We start from the raw sequence: 14,399 nt of genomic DNA, 5'->3' as shown, positions 1-14,399 counted from the left end.
ACTAGAGAGCAGTAAAGGCATGCAAACTTGTGCTAATCCACCCTGGAGGTTCTGAGGAGCTCAAAGCCAATTCTGAGTGTCCTTTGTTCTCCTGACAATTTGTTGGAGGATCCCTGTTTCCAACAAATTATCATCTCCACTGGAATGCTTTGATGTTCACGCTGCAGGAAAATTAAAGCATCAAGTTCCCCTTCTGCACTTGCTTACTTTCAGTGAGGAGTGATTTTTTTCACATGTAAAAGTATTTTTTTAATCCGTCGTCTCATAATTTTCCCCTGTAATATTTTTAAATAGTTGTTGATCTTTAATGTGTTTGTTTTAGCCTGAAATGTTTTTACCAGTTTATTGAATATTTTTAAATTTATATACAGATTTGTCTTTCAACCACACTAGGGAACATTTTAAATTTGCAAATTATTATGACTATCATTGTTTTAGAAGTATTAGTAGTAGTATCATTAAAATAATTAATTAACAATTACTTTCATTTAATTTTATGTAGTTTTAATTTAGTCATATTTTTGCTTGTATGTATATATACATATATATATAATATTTATTTATTTTAATTTCTAATTCTGTTTTGATCTTTTCTGTCTTAAGGATTTTAAATGGTTTTATGTAAATATTATAGTCTGTGTTGTCAGCGTTTTGTTCTGACTCCTCGTCATATAAAATGTGCTTTATAAATAAAATTGATCTGATATATATATATATATATATACCCTAACCAAAACTATGTCAGAGATATTTCAGAAATATTCCCGTGTAAAAACCATACATTATTACAGATCAGAGAACAACCTCAGTTGGGAGAAATAAAGCTTTCTGAATAATTTATATAGCTCTAATAACAACTATAACTTTTATGAGAACTTTGTGAAGCTAAACAATAATCTAAAATACACTTTAAATCATTTATGTTAATGTCATTAATCAAAACCTGTAGGGTCTATTGGCTCATTTGAGTTTTAGAAACTTCTGAGATTATTTTATGGAGGCATCTCCTGACTCTTTAAAAGATATTTAGAGTAAAAAGATTTCTTAGTAAAAGCAGGGCAGGATATAAAAGCAGGCGGATGTGTGTGAGTGGATTTTCTTGATTCCAGACGTCGATCCCTACCAGCGACGTGGAAAACCACAATATGAGACGTAACCCAACGGGAAATTCAGAGCAGGTTAAATCTCTTTGATTAATGAACTGTAAGTTATCATTACAGGGACATTTAGTCAAATTTAGTCCTGGTATAGATGTACGTTTGCATGATCTTCAAATTAAAACTAACGTATTTCCTGAGAACAATTCAAATTTGACTCGTCCTCTAACGGAAAAGCAAGAATCTCTGTGAATAAATCGTTTATTTTTTCTCTTCATGAGGACAACTTTTCTACATCAACCATTAGTTTTGTAGTTGCTTGTGGATGTTTTGGTTTGATATTTTTTCATTCTTGTGTCAAAACACCAGTGTGTTTTGTAATCAACAGATGCTCCAAAGTAATCAGCTGAATTCAGGTTTTATGAGTAAAGGCTTTTTCAGATCTATTAGGTCTGAGGAGATACCAGAGACTCCTGCAGCTGTTTGTGTAAATTTTGATGCATTTGTGTATATTATGAATTTTTATATTATTTTATATGCGATTTTTCTTTGTGAATTACCGCTGTCCTGATTTTCAACAGTTTACATGGAAATAGCTTTTTAAAATGCTAAAAAGATCAGATAATCAAATATAAATGAGCTTTTGTACTCCTGCTGAGTGAAGGAACCGTGGTCCGGCTTTGGTCCATCCACTCCACTGAGCTGACAGATTCATCTGGTGATGTGACATGACTCAGCAGTTTCTCGACAGAAAGGGGAATCGGTCTGATGAGCGCTGCAGGAGGACTAACGAACAACCAATCAGTGTCATAAGTGCAACGAGCGCCATTGTCCATCTGACAGGCTTTAGACTGGTGAGACTATTGTTCTGGTAGGAGAGGATCGGATCCCCTCCCCCCACTGAGATTCATTTGTTAAAGATGCAAGTTTGTTTAAGAAATATATCTAATTTCTAATTTTCAAACCACACCACAATAAGAGCTTTCCTGCTGGTAAAAAAATACATGTAAAAACAAAGAATAAGTGCAGAATATTATGTCAAAAATGATATATATATACAATTTTTGGTTAATTTGTTGCAGTTTTCTTCATTTGTCCACTGAATTTTGAAAGACCATGCTCACTGAGAAACCAGTTTTACTATTTTTGAGTTTAACATGCAGGCTAAAAATGAAAAAAGTCTTCCACTCCTATTTCCTGCATTAGCCGCCGATAGAAAATAGACAGGGAAATGCTTGGATCAGAAAAAAACAGTCAGATCTACGTCATATTGAAACTTAGCATTCATGGACTCACCCGTCTTGACTCACAACGGGGGAAAGCTGTTGTTTTAACGCCCAGGAAAGAGCCTCAGCTACTAGAAGCCAACATTTAGCATTAGCAACTCTACAACATAGCAGAACTCCTCCAGACTTGTGTTATTTGTGGAGATAAAACATCAACGTTACAGAGCAAATGAAGTCCGTGGTAAAGTCCCATTGCTGTTAGCCCATTATAAGCGAGATGTCAGAATAGGGAGCCTAAGTCACTTCCACATCATGGGTCCCCGGAAGAACGAAAAAATGAATTCCAAGTCAATGGGGCTAAAAACGCTATTTTCTAATTCCGCTTGTTTTGTGCCATGGATTTCACATATGATGTCTGTGAATTTTAAAGACACATTTTGATACCAAGAACGTACTTATTTTTGAACAGGGGGAAACACTATTTTAGGTTTTGTGTGAAAATAACTCCAGAACTACAAATGCGCTTCACGAAAGTCACGTCATCGAACCAGACACGGAGAAAACTGAGGGAAAAGGGCTGTAAGTTCAGCAAACTTCCCACAGGAGGAAAGAACCACCGTGAATCTGGTCATTTGGTAAGTAGCAGCTACGTTAGGGGAGAGAAGATAATGTGGTGACGTCACATTTGCGACGTGCCGATTTCTAATTTGTAGTCATGATAATTACGAACTTTTACAAGTTGATAAATCTCAAAGTACGTGACTGGCCTTGTCCAAACACCCATCATTACTTTTCATTTAAATTGCAGTACAACATATGTGCGATCCAGAATCTAAGGCAAAGCGGATTAGAAAATAGCATTTTTAGCACCATTGACTTGCATTCATTTTTTCATTCTTCCAGGGACCCATGATGCGGAAGTGACTTAGGCTCCCTATTGAGTTAAAATCCTTCTGTCTGAAGCTCCCCTCTGCTCTGGCTCACTTCTAGTTCCTGAAACAGGAGCGCCAGAACTTTTGTTCCACAGAAATCGACTCACAAGGCATTCATTTGTACTACAGACCACTACAAATGTTTTGAAAAATAGAATGAACTTGGTCTTTAACTCTAAAATGATAATGTGTTCGTTCAGTGTTCCAGGGAGGGCCACCCTTTCAGAAATGCTCAGATCTTTAAATCATCTGCTACGGATCGCGTCCTTACATATCCTCTTTAACTTCCATAATCACAAAATTTAGACACTTCTGAAACTCACTGCTTGTTGGTGAAAAAGACAAAAACTCACAACCTTCAGCCCTGGCTCAAAAGCTCAGACTGCCTTTATGTTTCATCAAGGAAAGTCCCAGTGGAAATCTAAAGGAAGTATTGTTTTCAGATCCACACTCACAGTGGTGTATTTTCCCAGCTGGCAGAGGGAGGGGAAGGTTTCCCTGTGAGCCCTGCAGATCTTCTCCACAACCAGGCCCAGCTCCGATGTCAATTCGTACGTCTCCATGATGGTCATATTCACCGCTTCCTTCGTCCCCTTTCGCTTGTTTCTGTCATTTCTCACCGCTGGTGGAAGGAAAAGGAGCAGGTAAATAAAGATATATGGGGAAGTATCTAACAGAGCGCTTTCTGACTTGTGATCATGTTTTTGTGAGAAATCTTAATAAGAAGAAACAAACCAATTGTGATTCAAAATTAATTTTGCCTAATTTAAAAGACAAGTTTCTAATTTAAGCTATAAATCAACGTAAGTGATCAAATGTGGTCCCTCGCTCTATAAAGAATCATGAGTAGGACACCAAATCTCAGCAGAGTTACAGCAATGTTTGCGTTTTCTAAGGTCAGATGGAGGGGCTGCCATCTTGAATTGGCGCCAAAACTAAATCAGTAGTTGATGTAAACTAAAGGAGAGGTTTCCGAGAGTTTCATTAAGATCCTTCAAGTGTTTCATGACAAACAGGAAAAGTTTAGGGCAAAGTACAAAACAAAGTTCTTGATCCATTAGCTAGTTTTCAGAGTCTGGGGTGTGCACCACTCTCCGCTATTGTGACACTAAGGCTGTGTCTCAATTCAGGGTCTGCATCCTTCGTCGGCCGGATTCGTCGGCCGGTTACGTCACAGCGCCGCAACTAGGCCTGTCCTGATTCGAAGACTCCTTCAAATGCGGTCGACGAATCCGGCCTTCTTTTCGCCTGTATGAAGGATGGGTCCGGTGTATCCTTCAATAGTTTACCTTTCCCAAGATGCCTTGCAGGTCGGATGGCAGAACTTTTAAAAACAATGGCGGACAGTGACGCGAGAGCTGTCAGAGAGGATTGCGCATATAAATATCTGTATAAACTTGAAAACTGTTAGGTTAAGGGCTTTTTATGATACATGAACATTATTTTAGTTTGAAATGTTACAGTAAAAGTGCTTGTATTGCGGTCTCGGCTCGTATGTTCGGCCGCTCGGTGTCGTACTTCTCCCGCTAAGTTTTCCCTGTGATTTTAATAGATGTTTGTATTATAGGGACAAAAGAGAAAACCACGAACTTTATTAAGCTTAGGGCGGAGATGGACCACATGATCACTGGAGCAAAGTATTCGGCCGCTATGGCATGGAGGTACAATAACTTCTCATATTTTAAGTTTATTTTTTTCTGCAAAAACACGAAAGGAATAACCCGTTGTCCTTTTTTTCTCTATCATTTCTCTTCCTGTTATTTTTTCTTACATATTTGTTAAGACTATTCTGGAGAAAATGGGCATCCAGGAGAAGGTGACAGCGATGACCAGCTTCTGGAGCTGATCAGGGAGGACATGAGGCTGCAGAGGGAGGCAGAGCAGCAGAGGGCACAGGAGAGAAGGGAGAATTTTGACAGGCTTGCTAGAAAAAATGGTTAAGAACGATTAAACATGTACATATAAAAGAAATACCTAAATAAAATCAGTTCTGTATTAAACTCTTGAATTTAATTTTTGTTTACAAATGTGAATTGTTTAATATTACAGGGTATCCGCTGGGTCTTGAAAAGTCTTAAAAGGTGAAACATCGGTTTTGGTCAAATTAAGACCCTTAGAAAGTATTAAAAACTATTATCACATCTTTGCTCAGGCTCAGCTTGTCTAAAGTATTTTGTCTGAATTAGCTCTCCAACAGTCAAGGAAATTATTAAAAAGCTAAATAAAACTTCGAGCTCCATCGTTTAAAGTTCCTTCTCCCTTCTGCTCAGTGGTTCCACGGTTGCTAGGTGACGGAACGTTCGCCGAGGGAGTGGCATGAATTCATGAAGGCTAGGCCTGTCCAAATTCACAGCGGTTAACATCCGGTCAACTCGGCCAACGGAGGACCCAGCCCATGTCGGCAGAGTAGGCTGGGTCCTTCGAAGGATGCAGACCCTGAATTTAGACACCGCGTAAATCTCATCTCAGTAGCTGCAAAAGCAAAATTGATCAAATTGTAGCCATTTGAGTACTTGCTAAGGTCAGTTGATGTAAAAATGAAGTAAAAATGACACCATGTGGTCAAATTTGGGTACTACAGCCTATTAAAAACACTGTTGCCAGCTGTGGCTCAGCGCCAGAAAACTCTAGATGACAAGCAAACTTATACACAGTAAATTGATGAGTAGATAAATACAGATCGTAAACAATATTTTTGTCCCTTTTTGGCTTCCTTCCAACATGAATGAGACATTAGATTGTGATTTTTTTCACTGTACAATTCGTACATATTGTACCTTGAAATCAGGATCATTTGAATAATTTATTAAAACTTTATTGAAATCCATCAGGTGGTTCTTGAGTTGATTTAAAGCAGATATGCCGTTTATTTCCTCAGAGAGTACCATCTAGAGGTGGAAAAATGAACTGCAGCTTGAGCCTCGCTTCTAACGTCCGTGATTACGGGTGTAAGCAACGCCCCTTGTTTGTGAATGTGTACCTCTAGGCAGGCAACTGTTGACTCACGTAAGTGAATGTCCACAGCCTGAGGCACACCGGAGGCTCTAATTCATTAAAAATGGGTAAGTATGCTATTTATTTGAATATTTTATGATCAATAGTACTTTAAAGTTATCAAAAGTGAGGCTGGGTTTGTGCCGTAATCTTCAGGGCCTAGACTTGGTGCATCTGGGACTATAATGGCTTCTATTTAAAATGACGGTGCGGCGCAACACGGAGCATCCGGCTCTGATGTGGCCCAGACTTAACACTTTTGGCTAATGCTAAGTTGCACGGGCCTCTACGACAAAGTGGATGGGCAAGAAAAAAGACATATTGCCTACATTTTATCACAGTACAGGGTGAGACTATCACTTTTACAGATTTCTAAAAACCCATACCAAATTCTTGAAAGGTGGAAAACTCCGGATTGCTGCTTTAAAAATAAACATAGACACAGGCAAAAACATTATTACCCACCCTTTGCCTGCGTGTTTACAGGCAAGTATGCCAGCAAACTGCCTCCGGCAGCAAGAATCCATTATAACAGAGTAAATAGTTTCAGCTGAGCTGCTGACAGTAAATTATGTCTTAAAGAGGCCAGTCAGTCACTAGAACGCCTCCAGCCCACTAAACTATTTTCTGTTGGGACATAGTTCAGATGAAATCAGCTTCAGCGATCTGTGCAGGTCATCTGCTGGACCAGGGAGCATGTGAAGCAGGTAAATATTCAGGTTAGCCTTTCAAAGTCACGTTGTGATGGTGTCAACACATTTTGGTGCGTCCCACTAGCTTGGCTCAGGCACCTACACACATGTCAGGAGAGCTCGGGATTACGCAACAACCCGGTCTCAGCCTTCCTCCTCCTCCTCCTCCTCCTGGATGGCCTACATCCAGTCGTCATTGTGAAAACACTCCAAGAGCGATCGTATTACACACTTACCAAAGTGGCCAGGGGGGCAGTTACATAGCATGCATCTGTCTGATACATGTGATGTATTTATGTAATGTGTTTGTAGCCGAATGTGGGTGAGCAACAATGAGAAAATGTGTCTGGGTGGATCCTCCAGCACCGCCCCTCCTCCTGCTCATACCATGTAACACATTCTCACTTATCCAGGTCACTGCATAGCACAGAAACACACACACACACACACACACACACACACACACACACACACACACACACACACACACACACACACACACACACACACACACACACACACACACACACACTTTATTTTCTTTGTTCGGCGTGGCGCTAGAGCACTGCTGGGCTTCACAGCAAAGTCCTCTTTAAGTTTTAAAAATCTAGATTTGAAAGTTTTTTTTTTAGAAGAACAAAGTTTCCCAACTGGCATTTAAAGTTTTTCTTTCTCATAAAGTTATAAGGAACCATATTCATAGAGAAAATGTGAGAAATGGCTGTACGTTTGTGTCACGTAGCATTTTTTTACACACACACACACACACACACACGCACGCACGCACGCACGCACGCACGCACGCACACACACACACACACACACACACACACACACACACACACACACAATTTTTTTCCTGTTTTGAATTGAAATACAATTTAAAAGCATTTTTCCTTATTAAAAAAGCTTGACTTTACAACAGTAATGTCCATGTCCATTGTTTGACTCTGCCTCATTATTTTTCATTAATTAAAAAAATGTGCTTTGGGGCAAATTTTCTTGAATAAATAAAATGCGATTAATCAAGATTAATTAACTACAAATTAATTAGTTACACTTAATTAGATTCACGTTAATTATATATATATATATAAATGAATAAAAGATATAAAAAGGAGTCTGAAAGACGGACCCGAGGGCAAACTGTACAGACATGCTTTGTAATATTCAGGCCACATGGATGAATGTTTCAACGTTTTTTTTACTAAGTGTCTTGGTCGGAGGAGGCAGTTCAGCTCTTTGCTCAGTGGACTGTTCAGATTACATAAAACTGAGAGTGACTGGGGGGGGGGGTCGGGGGATTAAATCCTCTGGATGGATGAAGTGAAAAAGATGAGAAATGTTAACAAAAGAAGGAACATCCTTTCAAAGTACAGGTGCTGGCCAGTAAATTAGAATATCATCAAAAGGTTGAAAATATTTCAGTAATTCCATTCAAAACGTGAAACTTGTACATTATATTCATGCAATGCACACAGACCAATGTATTTCCAATGTTCATTACATTTAAATTTGATATTCATAAGTGACAACTAATGAAAACTCCAAATTTGGTATCTCAAAAAATTAGAATATTCTGAAAAGGCTGAATATAGAAGACACCTGCTGCCACTCTAATCAGCTGATTTACTCAAAACACCTGCAAAGGCCTTTAAAAGGTCCCTCAGTCTTGTTTTGAAGGCACCACAATCATGGGGAAGACTTCTGACTTAACAGCTGTCCAAAAGACAATCATTGACACCTTGCACAAGGAGGGCAAGACACAAAAGGTGATTGCTAAAGAAGCTGGCTGTTCGCAGAGCTCTGTGTCCAAGCACATTAACAGACAGGCGAAGGGACGGAAAAAATGTGGTAGAAAAAAGTGTACAAGCTCTAGGGATAACCGCACCCTGCAGAGAATTGTGACGACAAACCCATTCAAAAATGTGGGGGAGATCCACAAAGAGTGGACTGCAGCTGGAGTCAGCGCTTCAAGAACCACCACGAGGAGACTCATGAAAGACATGGGATTCAGGTGTCGCATTCCGTGTGTCAAGCCACTCTTGAACAAGAAACAGCGCAAGAAGCGTCTCGCCTGGGCCAAGGACAAAAAGGACTGGACTGATGCTGAGTGGTCCAAAGTTATGTTTTCTGATGAAAGCAAGTTCTGCATTTCCTTTGGAAATCAAGGACCCAGAGTCTGGAGGAAGAGCGGAGAAGCACAGAATCCACGTTGCATGAGGTCCAGTGTAAAGTTTCCACCGTCAGTGATGGTGTGGGGTGCCATGTCATCTGCCGGTGTTGGCCCACTCTGTTTCCTGAGGTCCAGGTCAATGCAGCCGTCTACCAGGAAGTTTTAGAGCACTTCATGCTTCCTGCTGCTGACCAACTTTATGGGGATGCAGACTTCACCTTTCAACAGGACTTGGCACCTGCACACAGTGCCAAAACCACCAGCACCTGGTTCAAGGACCATGGTATCCCTGTCCTTGATTGGCCAGCAAACTCGCCTGACCTTAACCCCATAGAAAATCTATGGGGTATTGTGAAGCGGAGGATGCAATACGCTAGACCCAACAATGCAGAGGAGCTGAAGACGACTATCAGAGCAACCTGGGCTCTCATAACACCTGAGCAGTGCCACAGACTGATCGAGTCCATGCCACGCCGCATTACTGCAGTTATTGAGGCAAAAGGAGCCCCGACTAAGTATTGAGTGCTATACATGCACATTCTTTTCATGTTCATTCTTTTCAGTTGGCCAACATTAGAGAAACAAACATTTTTTCATTGGCCTTTAGAATATTCTAATTTTCTGAGATACCAGATTTGATGTTTTCATTGGTTGTCACCTATAAATATCAAAATTAAACGTAATAAACATCGGAAATACATTGGTCTGTGTGCATTGCATGAATATAATGTACAAGTTTCACGTTTTGAATGGAATTACTGAAATATTTTCAACCTTTTGATGATATTCTAATTTACTGGCCAGCACCTGTAGATGCTCGTCTTTATAGTGGCTCCCCCAGTGCAGTCAATCTGGTTTGTGACAAACTTTTCTCAGATCTTAAGTTTGTGATACTTGAGATGTTTGGACTCATTTGAGTAAACTGGCAGCAAATTACAAAAACAATCAAATTGTTGAGTTTTACAGTTCCGTAAACATCTACGTCTGATTTGTTTCCAAATTCAATCCGATTATTTTCAGTCCAGCTTTATAAGCTCTGGTTTCACATTAGTTAAATATTTTAGTGTAGGGATGGACAATATATCTGCATCATTTTTTAACATATCGGTATCGGTCCGATAAATAAAACCGAGCCAGTATTAACAACCCATATTTTTTCCATCTTGGTTCCATTTGTTTATCTTTTTCAGAGGGTGAGGGGGGTGATGTGAAATTGTTTAGTCATGTGACTGACTGTAATCATCTCAGATGTGTAAATGTGTGTGATGTGTGTACATAATGTAAATTCAGCTTTGATCATTTTCATGTTATACAAAATAGCTGATTTTAGAAGCATTAATGTCAGTATATCGGTATTGACAAATATCGGTTATCGGCCGTAACAGTGAAATTATATCAGAAATCGGTATCGGCCCAAAAATTTCATATCAGTGCATCACTATTTCAGTGCATTTGTTTTTTGGGTTAGTTACGGCCCAAATGGATCAACTCCCTTGGTTGACACGGCTGTGAAGATGGCCTAGCTGAGCTCAAAGTCAAAGTAGATATGATTTAGAGAAATGAAAGAAGATCCAACCCTCATCTATGGTTACAAGATCTGGACCAAAAAAACAAGATTGGATTAAAAGAAGCTGATATGAGGGTGAGGAGCTCCGTTATCTGATCCTCCTCAAAGGAAGGGATCAGCTGAGGTGCTTTGGGCATCTGATTCTTCCTAATCACCTCCCTTTGGAGGTTTCCAAGGCACAACCCACTGAGGGGAGACTCCGGCAGACCCTAAACTCATTGAAGGGATTAAATATCTATTGTCTCTAGGAATGCGTTGGGATTACCCAGGAGGAGTTGGAGCGGTTGGTTGGTAGAGGGGATGTCAAGGCTTCCCTCCTGGAACTGACACAAATTTATGAATAGATTGATTTTTTTTTTGCATTATTGTTTTGACTCCACTGTACAGTAACTTGCCAAACCCTAAAAAATCAATAAACACTGAAAAACCATTTAAAAATAATTGTTACTGAATATAATCAGTTACTCTGATTTTTTTCATACGGGCTGAATGTGAAAATAGTGGTCTCCTGCATTAACTTCTGATAGAAAATAGGCGGTGAAACTCTAGGATTAGAAAAGCCCGACAGATCTGCATCACGCTGTGAATTAACATTCATGGACTCACCCATCTTGACTCACAACGGAGAAGGCTGTTGCTGGTTTAACGTCCAGAAATCAGCAGACAACTTCCTGACCAGCGCAAGCTAACCGCTAGCATTAGCAATTGCACAACACGGCAGAACTCCTCCAGGCTTGTGATGTTTGTGGAGATAAAACATCTCCGTTGCAAAGCCAACAAAGTCAGTGGTAGAGTCACGTTGCTGTTAGCCAATAAGTGAGATGTCCAGATATCAGGAAATAAGACTATAAATCTTGTCGTCTGAATCTACTTTCTCCTCGAGCTCATTTCTCTGAGGGCTTCTGAGCTGTTTTTATAATTTATTATTGAGGAAGAACATCTGCTGAAAAACTAGAAGTTGAACAACTATTTTCTAGATTCGTGCTCATTCTTATCGCTTCATGAATCATCTGGTTGACTGTAAAACATCTAACTATGATGCCGAACCCACGTGTCACCATTGACTCAAAAGAGGAGTGTTTTTTTTCCAGGAACCTGAAGAATCATTCAGAAGGTTTACTTTGTGAAGTGAGACGACTCTTGTTGTGATTTGGCACTATAATAAATAAACTGAACTGAATTGAACGTTTCTCAGAAGCAGCATATAAAAAGTTATAATATCTCTTAAACCAGATGGAAATCTGCAGCATCCATTCATCCATTATCCGGAGTCGGGTCGCGGTGCAGTAGCCTAGGGTGAGAGGCCCAGACTTCCCTCTCCCCAGCCACTTGGGCCAGCTCCTCCGGGGAAATCCCAAGGCATTCCCTGGCCAGGTGAGAGACATGGTTCCTCCACCGTGTCCTGGGTCTACCTTTAGGTCTCCTCCTGGTTGGACGTGCCCGGAAAACCTCACCAGGGAGGCGTCCTGACCAGATGCCCGAGCCACCTCAACTGGCTCCTCTCGATGTGGAGGAGCAGCGGGTCTACTCCGAGCCCCTCCTGAATGACCGAGCCTCTCACCCTATCTCTATATCTGCAGCATATCATACATAATCCTGCAGAGTTAGCCAGAGAAAACTTTGGCACCAGGCATAAAAAAAACTTTTGCTGCTGAGTTGTTGCAGGCCGAAGAAGTTAAACACTCACACTCTTTGGACATTCCCACAGCGAAGCACTTCTGCAAGCGGCAATACTGGCATCGATTCCTGGTGATCTTGTTGATGATGCACTTTCTGTCACGGTGACAAGTGTACACCATGTTCTTCTGCACACTGCGTCGGAAAAAGCCCTGCAGAGCAAAAACGAGCAAGAAAAGGACGAGAATTAGACATCCTGTGTGACCTCTGATACCAAATTTCAAAAGTTTAACTCCCTATGTATATTATAAAATTATTTAAAGGTGTTCCTTTGTAAATTTTATAAATAATTATCATCCTACCTGTTGTAAAAAGCTTCCTGAACAGCCTCTGTTCAGAGAAATTGAGTTTACCTCTAATAGGACTGCACTAACATCTAGTCCTAGTGCAGTCTAAACTAAAACATACCTTAAAACCCCTCCAGGCTCCAAAATTTAAAAAAAAAAATTTCATGAGATGTTATTTTTAAACACCTTTAACTAACATTAATGTTGCATTAGATGGTTTGGGGGATTAGTTTTGAGGTTATTCACATTTATCCAGAGGTCAAACTTGCAGGAATTTATTTCTTACCCTTTTCTGCAAAAGTAAACATGTAATGCAAATTAGAAAATGGTGTAAACGTTCTGTAAACCACAAACTGCTTTGAAAGACACTTAAAAATGGATGAAAAATACCTTAAATAGGTATAATCTGCATGAAAAGTTTAATTCAAGAGCAAATAAATGCCTAATGCGACAGAAGATGAAGAAGAATGAATTCTGTGGATTTATTTTATAGGTCGGTTTTCCTGGGGGCCAAAAAAGTCAGCAAGTGAATTGTAAAACATTTTCATAATACGTAGATGTAAAAAGTACTATCAGGTTTTACTGATGTAAACAAAACTGTAAATAAGAAACATTTCTAAATTTTAAAGCTCCATAAAGATTTTTAGAGGGAATAAAAAAGGTGAAGCGGAGCACAAGACTGAGTTGTTACCTTGCAGCCTTCACAGGCGCTGACTCCATAGTGGTATCCCGAGGATTTGTCCTGACACACAAAACACGGCTTGTACGTGCGTGGGGGTGGCGGGGGCGAGGGCGGACTGGCAAACAGGTCGTCTGAGCTGGAGCTGGAGTTGGAGCTGTGGGTTTCCACTGCTGCAGACACACATCACACGTCACGAAACACAAGGATGTCGTCAACGAAATAAAATGACAAGAAATCTGTAACTCATATTTCTATAAATAAATTACATGAAAAGAAGTTGGTGTGAAAGGATTTAAATGTTCCTTGTTAATTAATTTGGGTGCAGAAAGGGTAATTATGTAAAATAATAATTAGTTTAGGACAATTTAAATAAAGTTTAATTATTTATTCAAACATCACCATAATTTTAGATTTTTTTAATCATTTTTATTTTACCATGTAGTTCAGTTAATTTTTAAATAGGATTAATTATGATCTACCAATTGTTTGACCTGCCAGGTAAATGGGCGATGACATATTTTATTTGTGTGTTTGTGCAATAAAACATTAAATATTTGCTTTGTTGGCAAGGGAGGCACCAAAAAAAAAAAAGAAAATATGTTTTCGCTTTCTCACATATGGCATATGGCATCATAAAAAATAAAATACAGTATATCCAGAAACTGTATGAAAAAATTTTCCATCTTTATGCTTTTTCTTTAAGAATTAGGAGGCTAAATAGCTTCCAGGTGATGCTGAACAAATGAATTTATTAACTGATCAGTTATAAAAGCAGGCGTTTGTAAGTTTGCTTCTCTGGAACATTCAAGTGTGTGTTAACACAACTCAAAGGGAGAATTACATCAGCAATGATCCTAAAGATTTAACTGTTGCTCATCGATCTGGGGTTAAAGGTCATTTCCAAACAGAAAGGGCCCAATCCCAATACTCGCATTTTCACCCTTGCGCCCTTCAATTGCACATTCCCATCCAGCGGTGCGAGTGCATAGGGTGCAGAAGTTGACCACGCCCCTTTGGCACCCTTGATCAGTACATTGCTCAAGCCTGCATCGATGCAGAATTGGGCGAA

At 39.7% G+C, this 14,399-nt stretch overlaps 2 protein-coding genes and 1 long non-coding RNA gene across 6 annotated transcripts in view; 1 reads left to right on the top strand and 2 right to left on the bottom strand.

Moving 5' to 3' along the window:
• septin7b (septin 7b) overlaps positions 1-14,399 on the bottom strand; it is a 537,254-nt gene that overhangs the window by 54,307 nt on the left and 468,548 nt on the right. The window lies entirely within an intron of this gene.
• The window catches only part of LOC107379177 (retinoic acid receptor beta), a 30,660-nt gene that overhangs the window by 9,616 nt on the left and 6,645 nt on the right, over positions 1-14,399 (bottom strand). Inside the window, exons 2-4 of one of the 2 annotated variants that reach the window (XM_015949796.3) lie at positions 13,340-13,500; positions 12,372-12,513; positions 3,711-3,877 (exon numbers count right to left, since the gene is read on the bottom strand). In XM_015949796.3, the coding sequence (XP_015805282.3) occupies positions 3,711-3,877; positions 12,372-12,513; positions 13,340-13,500 (470 nt within the window). The remainder of the gene's footprint in view (positions 1-3,710; positions 3,878-12,371; positions 12,514-13,339; positions 13,501-14,399) is intronic. The other variant, XM_054740868.2, reaches the window with a different exon arrangement.
• Positions 3,775-6,220, top strand: LOC129163421 (uncharacterized). Its single transcript, XR_008563304.2, has 3 exons — positions 3,775-3,899; positions 4,823-4,916; positions 5,039-6,220. It is a non-coding gene; the product is annotated as an uncharacterized lncRNA (long non-coding RNA).

Source organism: Nothobranchius furzeri, chromosome 5, assembly GCF_043380555.1.
Source record: "Nothobranchius furzeri strain GRZ-AD chromosome 5, NfurGRZ-RIMD1, whole genome shotgun sequence".
In the NCBI taxonomy this organism is placed as follows: domain Eukaryota; kingdom Metazoa; phylum Chordata; class Actinopteri; order Cyprinodontiformes; family Nothobranchiidae; genus Nothobranchius; species Nothobranchius furzeri.
This window is presented reverse-complemented; position numbering and strand designations above follow the sequence as displayed.